Raw genomic sequence first — 21,236 nt, forward strand, 5'->3', positions numbered from 1 at the left:
CAAGTGGTTAATTGTCCTGCATCAAACTGGTATTAGAGCGAGAGGTCTCGTGTTCGAGACTCCTCACCGGGGGTGATTAATGCAGGACATTTTCACACCGGGCTCGAGTGGGGTGGCCTGTGGGATGCAAGGGCACACTCGGGGTGGGCGGCCCGTGTGAAGCGGGTGGCTTGCATGAGGTGGTACTCATGTGATGTGGGGCCCACGAGGGGGGGTTTGGTTGAGGTCCTAACCCATGAGATGTGGGGCCTGAGCTATGAGATAAAGGGATTAATTCGCCATGCTCTATTAGTTCGAGCTTTTAGAGCAAGTGGTTAATTGTCCTGCATCACAAAGTACCACCTTACAAGCATATGCCTAGAATAACCAACTTAAATGGCACAAATAACCAACACATTGTGTCAGTTATAACTATCATATTGTTTCAGTAACACCACAACCTTGAATAGCCATTAAACCTGGAGTTTTGCTTTTCAGCTTAAGGTTGTAATTGATCACACCATTTTAGTAATCACTCAACCAAGATTTCACACTCCAAGAATTGATCAAATCTTAATTCACAAGAAAAAGAGGTTCTAGAAATTGAAACTGACCAGGGAATTTTAAATAAAATACATCGAAGATTAACAATGGCATGTTGGTCCCGATCAATTCAATAATTACGATAGTGCCCAATCATGCTTGGTCTGCTCATAACATCAATAATCTGCTTTTACGACCTTTGGTGGGAAGATCTACCAATTGGCTTCAAACTTTACACAGAGAAAATGCATCTCTTATAGAATTATCTTCTGACTCAAAAGTGGCATTAAACCTAAGTGTGTTTTATCATTTCATTGAAAGGAGGATTGGTCAAAATATGAATCTGCACCTAATAAGAACAGAACATATTCATGGGTAGATCAACTTAATACCAAACTCCCCAAGAAGCGTCTTTAACCGAACTAGCCATTGCATGGAACATGTAATATACACTTAACCTAGTCAACACCAATAGTTTATTGTTTTCCCACATTACTAGATAACTCCAAAAAAACACAGAGTACCAAAATGTGGATCACCTTCCAATGGGTGAGCTGAAACAGCTAGCAATCAAGCATATGCTGCATTGAGAAGATGAAAATCAGTGGCATGTAAGATCCCTTACATGGGGAAGAGTTGGGAGATCACAAGTCCTTACATAACCTCCAAATGTGGAAAATTCAAAGCATGGGAGAACATCAATGGAATATGAGATGGCCTTTACCTGATGAAGAGTTGAGATGTCGCAAGATCCTTTTCATAGCCTCCAAATGTGGAATAGTCAAAGTATGCATAAACCGGCCCCCACTACCACACGTAGGATTGAAGCAATAACCTCCTTGCATGATCATGTTGCATAAAATTTTCCCAAGCTAATGCCAAAGAATCACCATTAGTTTGAAGTTGGGTAAACTGTCCCTAATTGATATGGCTCCAATTTGAGGAATGTTGGTTCCCAGCTACAATCTGATTTTCCCATTTTAGTGAGCCTCACCCCAGATTGAGGTCTCAAAGTGGTGGAATGCTTTTCTTCCAATGGGTTGTATGTGGCCTGGGCTCCCATTTGCAGTAGATCTCTAGCAGATACTGAGGTTGAGGAGCTTCTTTCTCTTTTGATTCAACTACAACCAGTTAAGCCAACCGGGGGGGCCAATGCAATAGTATGGAGGGGGCATAGTTTCGGACTCTTCTATGTCAAGTCTTTCCACAAAATGTTAAGAAGTGACATCTCGGTGGCCCAAAAGGAGCACGCCTTCCATTTTTGGTTCTACGGTGTGCCGCCCAAAGTAGCAGCTTTCACTTGGTTGGTGAGGAGGAAAAGGGCACTGACCAACCTTCAGAAGAGATCCTTTGTTATCCCAAACATGTGTTGCATGTGTAATGAAGATGCCGAGTCCATCGATCATCTGCTCATCCACTGCCCGTTCATGTCTAAGGTTTGGGATTTTTTCATAGCCAACTTTGGGGGAGTTTTGGATCAAGCCGAGTTCGGTCAGGGATCTTTTGTGGGCTTGGCATGGGGGGATCTGTAAGACCTGAGGCCCCAAAATCTGGTTTGTACACTGGATAGCCATTGGCTGTAAGTCCTTGGGCCCCGAGAATGTTTTGACTTGATCATAATGTTGTTCTGTTATCGATCCGCAAGTTGTATTTCAACCCAATGTCCAAATTTTAAGATACGGACTTAAAATTAAATAATCTGAGAAATGACAATTATGTCCTTATTTTATCTGGCGGATCTCCACCATCGAGTTTTCAAAATCCGTTAGGTCCGAAAGCCTAACTGTTGTGGCCGTAGTCAAGCTATGGAGTTACTGGCGAAAACGGCATGTCAATAGGACACCTGGATTGTAAGTTATGCATAGATATGTATATGTCTATTTTGAGAAAATATATTCAAATGACCTCGATGTTTTTAAACTCCTTGGAATACGTTAGTTCAAATTACTTAAATAACATTGTTATATTGCTACTAAAAGCTTAAACTTTTCAAAATCATCACAAAACATCCTATAACCCTCCTTTTTCAGACAAAAGCCAATTTAAAACCATTTTCAAGTCCATACATATGAAAACCCTCTTGCAACATTCCATTTTCCAGCACTCTTTCTTGTTGAGTGTGAAGTTGAGAAGAAGAAGAAGAAGAAAAGGAAATAGAAGCTGAGGTTGAGAGCCAATCCTCTGATAGTTACGGGTGAGTGCATCGATTAGGAGCACGAAAATATGTGCGTTGGGGTTTCCTTGAAAACCCTGTTGCTGAATTTTCTGATTTCGGGTTAGGTATTGCTGGATTTTCCTTGAAAGCCCTATAAAAGATAAGCTTTTCTGATAGAGTTGGTTAATTTATTGCTGGATTTTCTTTCAAAGCCCTATAAAAGACTAGCTTTTCTGATTTAAATTAGTTAGGTTATTGCTATATTTTCTTAAGGTTATGGCCAGATTTTCTGAGTTAGTTGATTAGGTTATTAATGGAAGATTAGATGATAAAGATGATTTATTTTTGTTTAAAGTCATACGTATTTCTAACGGTTTCTCTCTTTGTCCCTTACAAAGTCTGCCCGCTACTTGTCTGATAAAATGTTTGAAAGAAACATCCTTCATCCTTTTGATGTAGTTAATTCTTGAGAAAAAGCGTGCTTGTGACATGAAGTCTTCTAGCAGAATAAATCCCGGATTGGATTTAGATTGGCTAAGTCATGTGCATATCATATGCGTGATTCATAGTTGTTGTATCATTGTATGATTGAGAGTGAATGATTCATATCATGATATGGTGATATGGTGATCATAGTGGGTTGTGTTGCGACACACGATGTGTCTATAATGAGTATGTAAACTGTCTGGATATAGGATGTATTACATGAGACCCTTATGAGGAACTTAAATGTATGAGGAGACCACATGAAGAAGGTCGTCCTATGCTTACCTTGAAAACCATGACATATTGTGCTTGTGTGTGGACTTATGCATATGGTGATTGTAAATGCGATGAAACATACTTTGTTATGACTTGAGTTGGACACCACACCGGAAATATGTAATTCAATAGGACATGATTAGAAGGTCCGTGGGTGAAAGTCCCTAAACCCCAATTGGTACCATTGAGAGCGACTAATGCCTAGACCGGGTGGAAGAACAGAGCGCTGGAATGCCGAAATACCAAAGTAGACAGTGACTCCCACCGACGCGTGTCTATTGGTTGAGAGGTTTGACCTAACCTGCTTATGGACTAGCAAAGATAGGTTGTGTATGACGAGCTTGTAAATTGTCCGCTATCGTTTTGCCAGGCGACTTATTACTTCTCGCTATTAGGCAGATAGTGAGGTTCAACACAAGTGGGTTAGACTAGTTCGGCCCGTGAACTATATAGTCCCACCTCTATAGTTGACCACAGTCGAAAAGTCTATACAAGTGGGTAGTAATCATATGCGTGTCCCACCTCTGTTTTAGACCTTGGTGTTCCAATTGAGAAATGTGGAAAGTTATAGAAATGTTGAAAGAGTGTATATTACAAGTAGGTAAAAGTCCCACTTCTGTATATAAACATTATTTGGAACATAAAAAGTGGCAGAATGCATGGTATCTTTATTTTATTGTTATTGGTCCAGCAGGCCTGTGCATTATATGAGCATAACATGAAACATGCATTTTCACTGCACACATGCACTCACTAGGCTTAGTAGCTCAAGCTTTCCTTTTTTTTTTTTTTTTTTTTTTACAGGTGAGAGTAGGGAGCTGCAGGAGTAGAGGCTACATACTCCAGTTGTTCCTTTTGTTTTGTACATATCAGTGTATATATTTTTTTGTAATACCCTGAATATGTACATCAGGTATAATAAATATGACATGGTTTATGTTTTGGTTTTGCCTTGATGTGCTCAGTTGTACACAGTAATATATGTTGAATATGATGAAATTTTAAGAAATGATACGTGTTTGTCGTCTTTACTTTCAGAAATCCTCTTTGTGGAGCTCCGCTTATGGGACTTAGTATGTGATAGTTGGAAGTCCCAAAATCGAAGTTCTACGGAGGCTGTCAACAAAAATTTGGTGTATAGTAATCATGGATTACCAACACTAGATTTAGGGTCATGACAGGATCCAGGGGGAGGCAAGGCCATTTCAGTTGGCGCTTGACACTTCCAGCTATATGGTGGGCAATTTGGGGCGAAAGATATAGACGGCGGTTTCGGGACTTTGCTCGGTCAGTTGGGTCTATTGTGGAAGTGGCTAAAGTGTGGATTTCATAAATTCATTTCTTGTAAAGGATAGATGCTGGATCTCCATGTGGTTTCTCAGGTCGTTGTTGTTTTCTTTTCCTGCTTCCTAGCATGCCTTCTAATAAAATTTTCATCAATCTTCAAAAAAAAAAAAAAAACATGTTTCCTAGTGATACACAATCGTACATAAAGACCATGTTTTGGGTTTGTTTCCCCTGCTTGTCATGATTGAAAAACATATCCTAACAATAATATGGAAAATAATTAGACTTAGTTGTTGTAGGATCCTTCTAACTAGGTTCATCTTACTTCCTAGCCTTTTATGCTTGATAACATTCTGAAACAGAAACTTCCCCACTTTTCCAACCAAATAAGTTGCCTCTTCACTTCATGCGTGGTGCAAGTAAAAAATTTGACTAGCACTAATAAACTTCTGCTTAATTTGAATTTTATAATTTCAACAATCCCAATTTTCATTGTCTAGAAAGAAAATTTTCTTCATATATAATTTTTCCAACCACAAAATCCACCTAGCAGCAACGCACTGACCAGTCCCAAGCTTGGGTAAAGGAGGTGGGCAGTCAGTTGCTAAAGCTTTGTTTAGCAAATCGTGCGAATTTTTTCCTAGCCGACTCCAAAGAGATGGGATAAGGCTATGGCGATCATGAGGATCATATAATTTCTTCTAAAATTGGAAATTTGTGACAAGTGGTCTTCCTCTTAGAAAAAGGGTAAAAACTAGCCATCAAATGAAAGTTGTATTGGCATGTTGTTTCAAAATGACAGAATTCATGTGAAATACTTGATATCCTTTCTAGTAATAGAACATCTCTCACCTTGGTCAACTGCTTCATAGCATACTGTCTGAGACGAACATCAAAGGAAGATAATATTTCATTTGCCTGCCATTTCAAGAAAAACTTTGACAGTCATGGCATATTATTTGATTTCAATTATTGTCATTTTTGAAGATGGATCTTTGATAAGACTCCAATGAAAAGAATAAGAAAAAAAGGTTTTTAATAAGCAGCAAGAAGATTATTCAATCTGGTAATTCATGATAAAAATCTGATATAGGAAAACCTCAATCAGTGTCACATGGATGTAATCTTTGACGTGAGAATATCTTTCACGAACATCTCTGATTATGAAATCACTAAGTTCGCCACTGAACTCAACACCTGTAGGACCACCTCCTACAACAACACAGTGTAAAAGTCTGCTCTTTTCTTCCACTGAAATGCCTGCATTCACATGGAAAGAGCATTTTCAGATTTTGTTCCATCTTCATTAGCATATCCTGCCACACAGAGTCAGAGAAGGATAGCATACATGTGTTAGCTGTGAATATTTATATAAAGCAATAGCTAGATCATACTAAAGCACAAATCAAGAATCAATAACGCTAACCATGAAAAAACACGAGGCTGGGAATAGTATGGATGGAACCTTCTCAAATTCTAAATAAAGTATCTGAGGCCCTATCCTCAGTAAATGAATAAGCCTTCATATCCCTTCTCAGAACCTCAATCTAAGTCCTTGAATACCTTCCTCTCATCCTCTTTCCAGATCCGTCAACCCTTCTAAATGCTCCCCTCCTTACTAAAGCTGTCTCTGACTTTCACTGAACATGACCTAACCATCTCAATCCACTTTCCATCACTTTACCTCCTACCCTGAGGCTATTTTGAATGGGTACATTCATAATTCTATCCTTCCTAATCTTCACCCCAACCCAACAACATCCTCATTTCTGCAACAGAATCTCTGCTCATGTTGCCTTCTGACTACCCAACACTCTACCTATAGAATAGCCAGTCAAAAAGTTGTCTTATGAAAATTTCCCTGGAGTTTTATAGGCATGCGTTGATCGCAAAACACCCCATACATGCATCTCCACTTCATTCACCAGACTCTAGTATAAACAAGATATCAATTTGTTTCCTTAATCAAGAACAATATGAAAATACAAGCCAGGTTGAGTCCCTATCACAAATCAACAGCAAGAGTCATATTAATAGTGATAGCCTTTTTGGTCAGCACGACATACTTTTTCGACCAAAGGGAGAACCAAAACTAGTGCATCAAAGCAGTGGATACGAAAAACCCACATGCAAACAAGTATGAGAGACCTCCTTAGCAAAAATTATCCGCAACCCCTTATTAGTAACGAGAACATAACCACTCGTAAACCCAACGTTACCCAAAACACGCATGGGCATCAACTAGAGGAAGGATCAAGGTACAGGGATCCTCTAGACTCCAAACTCTCAGGATATAGGTACAACGAGGATAGAGTATTCTAAGGATTCATTATAATTCATATGAATTATAATCTTAAAATATCTCAACCAACTATTTTTGTTGTTAAACTGTTGGTTTGTGTCCTCCATAGAATAATAGGGGGAAGGGGAGGATAGGGGGAAGCTGTTAAAAGGTTCTAGGAGAATCTTTATCCATATCAGCTCAGTCTATCATCTCCATCATGTACTCTAATTTTTGAAGGAACCACATACCATACTTATCTTTAAAAAGGGATCTTAGCTTATAAATCATTAAATTGTTGCGGGGCACAGTTTTTGTATTGTGAAAATGCGAAGAAGAAAATGTTAGGTGGAAGAAGTTGAAATGCCCAACTTCGCATTTAATCTTCAGTTTTCGCTCCAAGAAATAAGAACTCAAACAATTGAGGTAGTCGTTAAAAAAACATATTAATTTTCATTTTAGGAAAGGAATATTAACCTCATTATCAAGATAGTAGCTAAAATCCTTGCTTCTCATTTTTGTGAGGTGACTGGTAATGTTATTTCAGAAAACCAAAGGGGCCATTGTGTTAGGTCACCAAATCATGGACAACGCTTTAATAGCCCACGAGTGCTTAGCTTCCATATTCGGAGAAAAGGTGGGGGTTGTTTGCAAGCTAGATATCGAGAAAGCGTATGATCACATCAAATGGGATTTCCTCAACCATTTATTGAAAAGGTTGGGATGCGGGGATAAGTGGAGAAGATGAATTCAGGCTTGCATTGGGCTGCAGCTCTTTCGATGCTTGTTAATGGTTCCCTGAAAGGTTTTTTCAAGCCTTCTAGGGGTGTTCACACTTTCTCTGTTTCTTTTCTTGATTATAACGGAAGCTTTTAGGTGGATGTTAGCTAGAGGCCAAGAGACCAATTTCATTTACGGGTTTCGAGTGTCCAAGATGGGACTGGGAGAGCCTATTTCTCATCTCCAGTTTGCCGACGACACCATCATATTCTGTGACGTCGGCCCTCTTATGATGGACAATTTGCGCTAGATAATTGTGTTATTCAAGGCGGTTTTTGGCTTGAATGTTAACTTGGGTAATACTTAAGAGTGAGATTCTAGGCATTCACCTATCTAAAGATGAGGTCTCCTATTTAGCCTCGAATTTTGGATGCAAGGTTAGATCCCTCCCCTTATCTTACTTGGAGCTCCCTTTGTGCATTGGGAAGCCTGCCACGCATCTATGGGAGAAGGTGGTCGAAAGAATAGAAAGAAAATTGTCCAAGTGAAAGAGCCCTCATCTTTTTTTGGAGGTAGGCTAACTTTAATTAAAGTGGCCATCTCTAACATGTCGCTATACTTTCTCTTTTCAAATGCCCATCTATGGACCAGAAAATATTGGAAAAGCTGAGGAGGGATTCCTTATGGAGGGGATCAAAAGAAGGCAACAAATTTCATCTTTTGAAGTGAGAAGAAGTTAGTAAGTTGGTCAATGAGGGAGGGCCTGGTCTAATAAGAGATATTGATAATATGAATCATGATTTTCTTGGAAAATGGCTATGGTGTTTCAAGATGGAGGAAGGGACCTTCTGGAGTGAAATCATCATTGGCGAGTATGGATTACAAGCGAGGGGGTAGGGGGTGGAGTCCTCTCTGTAAATATCATCTAATACTTGGAAGTCTAGCATGTCCCTCAAGTCAGATTTCAAGAAAGGTATCTCCTTTTCTATCAGTGACGGGTCTAGAGTTAGATTCGAGGAAGATGTGTGGTGCAATGATTTGCACCTCTCCCAAGTCTTTCCTAGCTTGGCTCGATTAGTGATTTCCAAGGACATCAAAGTAGCGGATTGCTCCTTTGCAAATGGTTCCATAGCATGTTGGACTCCCCCGTGTAAAAGGGATTTGCAGATTCGAAGGTGGAAGAGTTTATTTCTCTATTGGACTGGCTGCGTTATGTCTTCCCTCCCAGTGGATGTGATGAAATGGTGTGCAAAGCTCACAGTTCTAGGTAATTCTTGGTTAGTTCCTACTACAAGATGATCTGCCTTCCCGAAGTGGGTCTTGTAGGATGCCACACTTATCATTTTTTTGTTCTACGATATTCCCCCAAGGTTGCAGTGTTCACTTGGTTGGGAAGGAAAAAAGTTCTTACGATAAACAACTTACAAAAACAATCCATGATCATTCCGAATATGTGTTCTTTATGCAAGCAAGCAGTGGAGTCAGTTGACCATCTTTTCATTTCTTGTCGTTTCACATCCAAGGTGTGGTCTCACCTCCTCCTCTCTTTCAAGATGTTGTGGGTTACATCGAGCAATCTTAGGGATCTTCTTTGGGCATGACACGATGGAGGTACGCATAGAAAGGAAGAGGCCCTTTGCCATTTGGTCCTCCTGACTGTTTGGTGGACAACTTGGGCTGAGGGAAATAGGCATTGTTTTTGTAACATTTCTTCCTCAGCTGAGGCGGTGATTGTTAATGTTAAGGCCTTTGTTTCTAAGTGGGCCAACTTGTTGAAGAATCTTTATTGTTAGAAGCTGGCATTTTTTATGTGTTCAGGGTTTTTCCCTTTTGTATTCTTTTCCCACTAGCTGTTTATTTATTTATTTATTATTATGACGTTAGGGTGTCCCCACCCATTTTGAGGCAAGACTATTCCCTGCGGATGCACGCAATCACCCGCAAACCATGTACCTCAAGTAATCCCAGGGAGGAGGGGAATCGAACTCATTTCCCGCTAGCTGTTGTTGACATCCTTTAATAAAACTTTCATTATCCTTTTAAAAAAATAACCCCGTTATCAATCATTTACCTAAAATTGCTATAGAAGACTTTTCTTTGGCACAAGAGATTTGTTTAACAAAGAATACGATGATATGTGAGTTTAGCTATCTTCTTCATCCTCTATTCTTGATATGTGTTTAACCAGGTATCTATTGTGTATGTGCTTTTAGCTTTATATGCTTTTTCCTCCTCCCTCGTTATGAGCAAAAGTTATATGCTAGAATGGTTAAACTTAAAAGTCTAGTTGAATAATTCTTGGTCGAGGGGTGCATCCAAAAGCTCTTGACATTATGATCTTGATGCTAACCATCACAAAAGTTTAATGTAAAACATAAAGTTTTTGCAAGCAACAATGGAAGATCCTGCTTTCATATGCATGAAACAACTTCAATTTCATGAAAATTCAGATAAACAGAAACTGAATTAACATGAGTTTCCGTGACATATTGGTTTCCCATGCCAAAAATTAAAGGCACAATAAACCTAGTTCATGTGTTTAGAAGTTTTTCATAACTTCCATCAATGGTTTATACGCTTGATGTTTTTCCCCACACATGGAAAGAGTAAAGCTATCTCAGGTCTCAGTCCCCATTTAATGCTGATTTATTCATATGATGCCCCTTTTATCAACTCCAGAAAACTGAAGATGAATGAAGTCCGGATTTAGTATCATATGTAATTGTGAAATTTGTATATTCTACTTTGTCTATGGTAGATGTCATTTGAGTCCATGTTAAATACTTAGCCATTTCCACATTTCTGCACACACAAAAAATTGATTGCCAGAGGTCTCCAATATCAATCTAAATCCCATGCCATTAAAAAAAATGCCCAATCTCATCGTGCATGCCCATTCCCAAGTAACATAGCTTCTAGTAACTACCAAAGGTTGAACAAGTCAACACAATGGATCTCTGCAGTTATATTAGTTCCACTGAATTTTGGATTGAAACTTCACATGCAACATCATGTGCTTTCACAATCAGTGAGTTTTGGATTTCTGGCAACTCAGCATATGTTTGTGAAAACTTCCATATAAGATAACCTGAGAAAAATTGCTAAAATCAGTGATTATAGAATCTACTTTAAGAAAGCACATTCTCTGATAAAATTACCTTTTAAAAAAACAAGAAAAATAACTTCAATTATATCGGTGGATTCCCGACTGTTACATATTATGTATTCAAACTGAGAAAAACAATCTAAAGATTAGGGAAAAAAAAAACAATTAATCTACAGTTAACAGTCAAATGTTTTATGTTTAAAAACTGACACCCTTTACTTGACATACCAGGAACATCAGACAGCATCAGATTTAGTAGGAGCTTTCTGCGAATTTCCTGAGCATGAGAAACTTCTCGGAGAAATATCGCATGTTCTTTAACTCCATTGATTCCAAAAGTCAAGGCCTCAGCTCCAGATGCGATAATTAACTTATCATATGAAACCTTAAATTTCCAAGGTTCCAGGGTGTTCGATCCACTTCCATCAGTCACTGTCTCACAGTGTATCTAAAATGACATAGTAAAAACTCAGTATTGAGGGCACAAAACCAAGCATCTAAAAATTCCATTGAAGAGGAATTATACAATCCTCAACCTCATATGCACGGCATACTCAGGTTTTCAGTCTGTACAAGTGTGTCCATGATTCAGAAATCCATCAATGTTTTAAGAGGTGAATGCGTGAGGTGAGGCATTCAGGTCTCCATCCTTGAGGCATAAGCCTCCTGAAATGCCTTTCTAATTTCCTTCTTTTTGTTTAGAAAAATATGAAAATGAGGAAGATAGATCAGAATAGATTGTAAAAAGTATAAATAAAAATTCATGCATAATAGAAATATTTCATCTAAATTAATTAATGAAGTATCTATTAATTTAGTATTACATATAAACATTAAAATAATTACAACACATGGTTATGAGAAAGAATGCATAGCATGAACTTTTTTTAAAAAGCTCCAATGCAACAAAAAAGAAGAAGTTAACAATCATTTACTACTGAACATTTATCAGTTAGCAAAAGAAAATAAAAAGATTAAGGGGCTCATTCATCCATGACGTAGAAGAAATTGGTAGAACTCTCTAGAACTCTTTAACGGGGTTAAAAGTAACTCTAAAATATAATGTATTCAACACCTTACTCAAACTACTGCTTTCATTTTGTTTAGAACGGAAAAAGGTAAAAGTAAATCTAGAAAGAAAAACGTCTTCTATGGTTTGCACCCTTGAAAAACAAGTTGAGAGGCATAAGCCTCTTCACAAAAAAGCATAAAGCATGCAAGTCACATAACATGCAACACTAAGGTGCAAGCCTCACATACATTAAGCCTCAAGGTCTACGCTTCAAGTAGTGATGGGAGAGCCTTGCTACAGTTGATGTATAGATGAAGATTTAGGGTTTGTTTGGAGAGGATCACAGGGCGGGGGGTGGGGGGGGGGTTCTCAATGGTACTCATAATTACACATGGATATGTACAATGAAATTTGGAGAGAGAAAAAAGAAGAAGATACTCCACTCTAAACTGGATCAATGATATTGAGGATCACCAGCTTGTGACATGTCCGATTAAGATGACAGCGACCAATTCCATTAGCTAAAAATTAGCAAGCTTATCTTCAGACTTCTACAACATGCCCATCTCCTTGGAAGCCACCTTCTTGTGAATAAAATTGACAATCAACTTCAATGTGCACTATACATTCACGATGAAAGGGATTAGCAGAAATAAGAATTGCAACCAAGTCATCACAATGAAGCTTCATCAGAAGATCAACTGGAATGCCCAAACCAAAGTATCTCACTAACTCCATGAGGCATGGCATAATACTCACCCTCGGCATAGAATGAGCAACAACTGGTTCCTTCTTACTTTATCCATGCAATTAGATTACCACCAAGGTACTGTTAGTAGTAGATTTTCTATTTGTGTGATCCATCCCAGTCAGCATCTAGATATGCCTCAACATTAAGATGACCATGCTTGAGATATAGAAGAAATCGACCATGAGATCATTTTAAATACCTCAAGATATGATAAATAGCATCTAAAGGATTTGATCGTGGAGCATACATAAACTAACTAACAACAATAACCACATATAATATATCTAGTGTAGTGATTGTCAAAATATGAGTTTACCAACCAGCTGCTGATTCAGACCCACATTTGGCAAGGAGTCTCACTGTCCCATTGAATTTGATGATTTTGTTCAATCGAAGTGTCACTTAGTCGAGCTCCCAGCTGACCAGCATCACACAATAGATCTCGGACATACAGCAAAGAAATTACTATGCCCTATTTCGATCTAGCCACCTCAACCTCTAGGAAATACCGGAAGGGACAAAGATCTTTGATATCAAATTGCTGACCAAAGAACCTTTTTAACTGTTCAATCCCATCTGTATCATCTACAGTAACAACAACGTCATCAACATAAGCAATTACGATTGTGATCCCAGTAATTCATCTAAAGAATAGAGTATGATCAACACAACTACGACTCAAACTAAATTCAGCAGAGCATTACTAAAGTGCTCAAACCATGCACTCAGGAACTGTTTTAAACATGAATAATTTTCCTGAGCTTACGCCAGCAGCAGATCCAGCTGACGGAAGAAAACCTGGTGGCAATGTCACGTACACTTCTTCACGCAAATTCCATAAAGAAATGCATTCTCAATATCAAGTTAATGAAGGGATGTGGAGTTAATAGCAGGAAGAGATAATAACGATTCATGGAAATCAACTCCATGGATTTGAGTATAACCCTTATTCATTGATCGTACCTTATATCGCTTTATTTTTCCATTTGGTTTATACTTCAACTTATAGTTATGGGAAAGATGATTTAATGCAATATACTTTATAATGTTAGTGTGTGGGTGTGTTGCGTACCTATCCTTTTGTGCTCCTCAAGAGTATGTAACAGTGCTTTTTAGTATTATATCAGAGGGTGTGTTAGGATTTGCTACTCTAACACACACAACGCCTCTTTCCAAACTATCTTCTCTCTCCTTCTTCCTTCCTTCGCTTTCTTCTCATTTCTCCTTTCTTCCCCTTCAAAACCTCGCAAATCTACTTGGTATCAGAGCCACGAACTTCACTTTGATTGGTGCTACAGGATTCTATGGACGTCAGCTGTTGTATGATTCGTACAGGTCCGTTTTGATCAGGACAAACATGGTTTCATAGATCTTGAGTTTAGAAGAATTATGGTGATTTTTGTGAGATTTTTAGGGCACATTTAAGGTATGTTTCTCTCTTTTTTTTCCTCCGGCAAAAAAAAAAAACCCCAAATTCGTACGGGTCTGTTTTGATCAGGACGAACATTTTGCTATGATTAACTCCTCATGGAGTTGTTTCTAATGAGGGTGTTATGAAGTTTTTTTTATATATATATATATAAAAAAAAAAGAAAAAAAAAAGAAAAGAAAAAAGAAAAAAGGAGGCCTGTTTGTACCATTTTTGAGTCCCTGGGGATCTGGTTGTACACCGAATCTCATGGAGTATGTGCTGATGGCTGAACGTCATATATAGGGTGGTATTTGTGCTGAGTTCAAATTTTTCGTGAATTTGTTGCATTGCTTTTTTTCCCTTGTTTTTGGACCCTTGGACCCTCATTTGGAACTACGTTGCTTTGAATTTCTGATTGTTTCTATCTTGTGGCCCTCCCTTCAAGCTTTTTTTTTCCTTGGGTTGTGTGGACCCTTATGGAGGACAAGATGTCTTCAGGATCTGGTGTGGGACCTTTAGAGTCGCATCCATTGTTAATTACAGTTGTTTGCAGTGGGCACAATCTATAAATTTGTTTTTAGGGGGAAGAGAGATTTTCGTATATACTGGATGAAGCTCCAGATTCTACAGACGTGAAGTTCAAGTCTTGGACAAAGGAAAACTACCAAGTCATGGCTTGGTTGCTTATCAGTATGGAACCAACTGTGAGTAACTCTGTTATATTTCTAACCTCAGCTAAGAAGATATGGGATACTCTCCATGACATTTACTCTGAATCTCAGAATATATCACGAATGTTCATATTGATCTCAGATATTAGAAAGTTTCAACAAGACTCAAGATCCCTGAAGTACTTCTCTGCTCTACGCGGCATGTGGGATGAATTGGACCTCTATCATCCCCTTCCCTCTAATTGTACAATTGACTAAAAACATGTATGGAAGCAGCATGAAGAGACCAGAATCATGCAGTTTCTTTCTGGTCTCAACGCTGAGTATCATGATGTTTGGAGAGAAATTATTGTTATGAATCCTCTTCCTCCCCTAACAATTGTCTATGCAAAATTCACTACAAAATTCACCTCTCCCCTTGTCTCACCGGCTCGATCTGTTTATGTTACTGGAGACCAGTCTTCATTTAGCCATGATTCTAGAGTTCCCACATGGGGTACTCAAGGACGTGGACGAGATTCTAGACCGAGCACTCGAGACAGAGGCTGTGATGTTGATTGTGGAGGACGTGGTACTCGTGGCCGTGGTGAAAGAGGACATGGTCGTGACAAATCTCGCTATTGCATTCACTGCAGGTACCAACCACTCTGTGGATCGTTGTTGGGATCTTGTTGGTCGCCCATCTTGGGCAGGTGTATCCTTAGCTGGTAGTGCATCCACTAGCTCCGAAAAGACTTCAGGGCCAACGACAGTAGAGCAGTCTCCTTCAGGTGATTCTGTTCTCGTCCCGTGAGGCCTATGACACCTTGATACGACTGCGTGTACGTGGTCCCTGACACTTTCAGAGCCTCCATAGCCTAGTCACGTACAACCCTCCATGTAGCCTCTCCTTCTTCTTCCTAGGTCATCGACTCTGGAGCTACCTCCCATATGACCACTAACCCTCATCTATGTAGCTCCTATTTTCCTTCCATCCAGTCACACTATTAGAATTGTTGTTATATCTAGATCAGGTTCCATCACAATCTCTCCTATTATGCACTTGTCTTCAGCCATGTATGTACCTAGCTTCCCCCTCAATCTCTTATCCATAAGCTCTCTTATGAAGTCTTTGAATTGTTCAGTAACCTTTTTTTTCCCTTCTCATTGTGTGTTTCAAGACCTCCAGACGAAGCGAATGATTGGTGGGGGCCATAAACGTGGAGGAATTTATTTCCTTAATGATGCACTTGCAATAGCCTCCAGTGTCTTGTCCTTAGATAAGGAGTCAGTGTCTCGATGGCATTGCCATTTAGGGCATCCATCCTTATCTAGGTTAAAACTTTTGTTTCCTTCCATACCTGTATCAAAACCTTTAACCTGGGAAACTTGCGAGTCATCACAGGGTTGTGTTTCCCCCTAGTTTATCTGAGAGGAAACCCATCCCATTCGAGTTGGTTCACTTGGATGTTTGGGGTCCTACACTTGTTACCTCTCTTTTTATGATATCGATACTTTGTTACTTTTATTGATGATTACATACGAATGAGTTAGGTTTATCTTCTAAAATTCAAGCATGAAGTTTTTTATATGTTCAAGCTTTTTTACAACGAAGTGGTTAACCAATTTCAATGCCCCATCAAAGTTTTACGTTGAGATAATGGGGGCGAATATATGTCGAATGCCTTTTTGTCTTTTTTGCAAGAGCATGGTATCTTGTCCCGCACATCATGTCCTCGCACCCCTCAGTAAAATGGCATAGCTGAAAGAAAGAATCGTCACCTTCTTAAAGTTACTCGGGCCTTCCTTGGTATGAATCTTCCTAAACACTTTTGGGATGATGTCTTACTGCAGTTTTCCTGATTAATCGTATTCCGTCCTAAATACTATCACACAGGTCTTTATTTGAACTCCAGCATCCACAAGTTTTATATCCTCATAGGAATAATGCTAATGACAAGTTGAGTCCTCGAGCCACAAAATGTGTCCTTTAGGTTACTCTTAAGTCTCAGAAGGGGTATAAGTGTTATGATCCTTTGACCTGTAAAAGGTATGTGTCAACGGACGTCACCTTCTTTGAAGATATTTCATACTTTTCTCCTGAAGGGAGGTCTTTACACCATCCCCTTACAAGTGAGGAGCTCATACAATCTAGTTCTAAATCCACAGCTCTTCCAATTGTATGTCTAGATAATGATATAGTTCTCCTTCCGTGTATACCAGAGCCTATTCTTGTACATCATCGGTGAGCTTAATCTTCCACTAATCATCAACCTATCACTTCATATGCTCCTGCTGGTGGTTCGAGCATAAGTTTTTACTCTCAACCTCATGACGACCTTCCCATTGATTTACGTAAACATTCTTGCTCATGTACAAAGCATCCCATTAGTAATTTTGTTTCCTACCATCATCTTTCACATTCCTACCAATCTTTTACAGCTTCCATATCCTCCTCCACTATCCCCCGTGATCTCAAGGAAGCCATGTGTAGCCCCAACTGGACTAAGGCTATGATGGTAGAAATGTAGGCACTGGAAAAGAACAATACCTAGGAGCTAGTTCCCTTACCTGAGGGCAAAAGAATTGTTGCATGCCGATAGGTTTACGCCACCAAGTTTCGTCGCCCAGATGGTTCCGTTGACCGTTATAAGGCACGACTAGTCGCAAAGGGTTTTACTCAAACATATGGCATAGATTACTTTGAGACGTTCTCTCCGGTGTCCAAACTTAACATTGTTCGTGTGCTTATCTCTATGGCAGTAAATTTTCCATGGCCCTTGTTTCAACTAGATGTGAAGAATGCTTTCTTACACAATGATCTTGTTAAGGTGTATATGGACCAACCTCCGAATTTTTCCATGCCTCATGGTTCTCACAATTCACCTCTTGTGTGTCGCCTACGAAAATCAATTTATGGTCTTAAACAATTTCTTCGTGCCTGGTTTGATAAGTTCAGTCGTGCTCTTCTGGACTTTGGATTTATCCGTAGCCAAGCCAATCACTCCCTGTTTATTTGCCGTCGACCCACAGTAGTTATGGTACTAATTGTCTATGTGGTTGATATTGTACTATCCGGAGATGATACTGAGGGAATGGTGGTTAAATCTTTTCTCAAAACTCGATTTGAGATCAAGGACCTAGGGGCTCTTTGGTACTTCTTGGGGATTGAAGTTGCTTGATCGAAATCGAGAGTGGTGCTCTCTCAGAGAAAATATACTCTTGATTTGCTCTCAAAGACTGGGATGCTAGGTCGCAAGCTTGCTGCAACGCCTATGGATACTACTACGAAGCTCATTCCTGATGATGGTGCTCTCCTTTCTGATCTCAGGATGTACCGTCGGTTGGTTGGTCAACTTATTTATCTCATTGTTACCCGGCCAGATTTATCTTATCCTGTGGGCGTTGTTAGTCAATTCACACATACCCCTATACAATGCATTTAACAGTCGTGTATTGTATTCTTCAGTATCTTAAGTTTGCTCCGAGTAAAGGTCTCCTTTTTCAGTAGCACGGTCATTGTCACCTTTCCAACTACTCCGATGTTAACTGTGCTGGTAATTTACATGATCGACGGTCCACTTTTGGATATTGTACATTTGTAGGTGGCAATCTTGTCACCTGGAAGAGTAAGAAATAGTTAGTTGTTGCACGCTCTTCTGTCAAAGCTGAGTATAGGGTGATGGCTTGTTTGGCTTCGTACTCTCTTGCAGGAACTTGGCTATAGTCCTCTCAGCCAGTGTTTTAAGTATCGACGATATTGCCGATATATCCCACGATACATCTTGTAACTCACCTGTGCGATACGAAACGCACTAGTAGTGGGATATATCCCACATGTTCAATCCAATGAACATTTTTTTATTTTCAATCCAATTTTATTTTTTTTTGTAAATTAGTGTTAAATTGTTACAAATTCATGATTTTTCATGTTTTGCATGAAAAATCATGGATTGTGAGCTTCGATTTCGAGATTCGGAGGAGCTGGGTCGAGTTGCAGAAAATTGAAAAAAATCAAAATTTTCCAATTTCTCGCAAATCAATGTTGCAATCTTTGTGTCTAAACATAAAATTAAACATGTATGTAACCTGATCTAGTGATTCTTCTTTTGCTTTCGAATGTATTGCTTGTGTTCCCAGTTCCCACACGTCTTCTTACATTTATAAATTATATCAATAGACTTTGAATATACTTGCATCAATTTAGTTAGACAACGCATAGATCAGGACCCCATACAAGGAAAACCTATTGTGTGCACTTGTTTTTTGTAATGTTTTAATTTATAAGTGTGTATTGATGTCTTTTTTAACAATTACTAAAGTTTTATTGAAAAATTCAACCAATTTCCCAATGCTTCCTCATGTTTCCAACAACAGCGATACAACCGATATATCCCATGCGATAACCAATACATATCCGTATCCCAAGGGTGAGATACGGAACGTGATACCAATATTTCGAACACTGCTTCCAGCCCCATTCCTTTACATTGTGATAATCAAGCCACCATTCACATTGCCAGCAACCCAGTGTTTCATGAGTGCACGAAGCACATTGAAATTGATTGTCACTTCATTCGTGAGAAGGTGGCTAACAAGGAGATTGCTACTCCATTTGTTCGCTCTTGAGAACAACTAGCTGACGTCCTTACCAAGTCTCTCAGTTGAGATGCTATTCTTCATCTTACTGGCAAGTTGGGCATGATTAACATCAATGCTCCAACTTGAGGAGTATAGGAAAGATGATGTAGTGCAATGTACTTTATAATGTTAGTGTGTGGGTGTGTTGTGTACTTGTCCTTTTGTGCTCCTCAAGAGTATGTAACAGTGCTTTTTAGTAATATATCAAAGGGTGTGTTAGGGTTTGCTACTCTAACACACACAGTGCATCTTTCCAAACTATCTTCTCTCTCCTTCTTCCTTCCCTCGCTTTCTTCTCATTTCTCCTTTCTGCTCCTTTAAAACCTCACAAATCAACTATAGTTCCAGGAAGCATGAAGAGGAAAGGCAAAATATTCAGGTGCAGGAGCAAGGAAGCATCTGTTTCAAATGTAAACAAGTCTAAATGGGTAGGGAAGCGGAAGCGAGAGTCCGAAGCACAATTTGAAGCAAGAGCAGTGCCTAGTTAGAAGCATCCTGTAACTATACTTCAACATGATTACCCACTAACATCCCACAATTTCCATATCTGATTTTTTCAACACCTCGCATCTCATCAAGCACAGTTTCTCTCTATTTGGGATGTCATGTGATAAAGGTTCACTAAACATAAAAGGCACAGAAATAGAAGAGACAGCAAACAAAAGCAAGATGTGAAGGAAAGAGATTTATATGAGATGAAATAAGACATTGGATGCAAAGTAGAGGTATGCATCCTACTGCGAAAGGCACTTGGGAGGATCATATTTGAAGGAATAACACAAGGAACCTATGAGGTTATACGTAGATCTGGAGCATCAGATAGGAGTGCATCAGGAGACAATGCCATTTCCTTGTCTTTTCGTTGAGCATATCTGCTTAACTTCAGTTTGCTTTGGACTTTGGAAGCAAGGGAAAGAATGAGATAAAGGCCAAGATTCACCATCGAATGTATAGAAAGGAGACTCAATAATAGGAAGTGGAATGTTATCAGTGGTAAAACTCTCCACTGATAACAGTGGTAAAACTCTCCACTGTTATCAGTGGTAAAACTCTCCAGATCTAAGGAACCTATGAGGTTATACTTAGATCTGGAGCATCAGATAGGAGTGCATCAGGAGACAATGCCATTTCCTTGTCTTTTCGTTGAGCATATCTGCTTAACTTCAGTTTGCTTTGGACTTTGGAAGCAAGGGAAAGAATGAGATAAAGGCCAAGATTCACCATCGAATGCATAGAAAGGAGACTCAATAATAGGAAGTGGAATGTTATCAGTAGTAAAACTCTCCATGAATCTAAGGTCTAGAAAGACTCACCTTGTGAAGAGTAAAACAGAATATTCTTTAAAAAAGTTTAACATCCAAAAAAATAAATTATTAGCAACGTATGCCAGGTAAATAGCACTTGTATGCCTTCTTTGAAAGGGAATAACCCAGAAATATACACCTAACAACATTGGCATCCAATTTATTACATTGAATATCAGGAACATAAACAAAGTATACACAACCAAAAACTTTTGGTGGTATAGAAAATAGGAACTTCTCTGGTTGAAGGACTTGAGTAGGAGTTTTCCACTCAAAACTCTTTGAGGCGTGCGATTTAGCAAATAAGATGCAGTGAGAACAAACATTATACCAGAATGATTTAGGAACATTCATTGCGATAAGTAGAGTGCTACCTCAAGAAGATGTTTGTTCTTCCTTGTTCCGATGGAGAGTATATGGAAATGGAGTTTGTAATTCAAGACCTGCCACAGTAGCCGCAACTATAACTTCCACAATATTTTATAACCCTGGAATCATGCACAATCACCTCTTCCTCTAAAACCATAGCCACTAGGATAGGAGCCGACAAGAGCTGATCATCTTAGGATAACATTATCTGCTGTCAGTATTAGTTTTTGACAAGTCTTCTCAGTGCAATAGGGAGAACAGTCGC

At 39.1% G+C, this 21,236-nt stretch overlaps 1 protein-coding gene across 2 annotated transcripts in view; it reads right to left on the reverse strand.

Moving 5' to 3' along the window:
- LOC131223599 (internal alternative NAD(P)H-ubiquinone oxidoreductase A2, mitochondrial-like) overlaps positions 1–21,236 on the reverse strand; it is a 75,813-nt gene that overhangs the window by 32,166 nt on the left and 22,411 nt on the right. For both annotated transcript variants that reach the window (XM_058219036.1, XM_058219035.1), the window contains exons 2-4: positions 11,062–11,281; positions 5,826–5,986; positions 5,579–5,644 (exon numbers count right to left, since the gene is read on the reverse strand). In XM_058219036.1, coding sequence (XP_058075019.1) covers positions 5,579–5,644; positions 5,826–5,986; positions 11,062–11,281 — 447 coding nt within the window. The remainder of the gene's footprint in view (positions 1–5,578; positions 5,645–5,825; positions 5,987–11,061; positions 11,282–21,236) is intronic.

The sequence above is a fragment of the Magnolia sinica genome, chromosome 13 (genome assembly GCF_029962835.1).
Source record: "Magnolia sinica isolate HGM2019 chromosome 13, MsV1, whole genome shotgun sequence".
In the NCBI taxonomy this organism is placed as follows: Eukaryota; Viridiplantae; Streptophyta; class Magnoliopsida; order Magnoliales; family Magnoliaceae; genus Magnolia; species Magnolia sinica.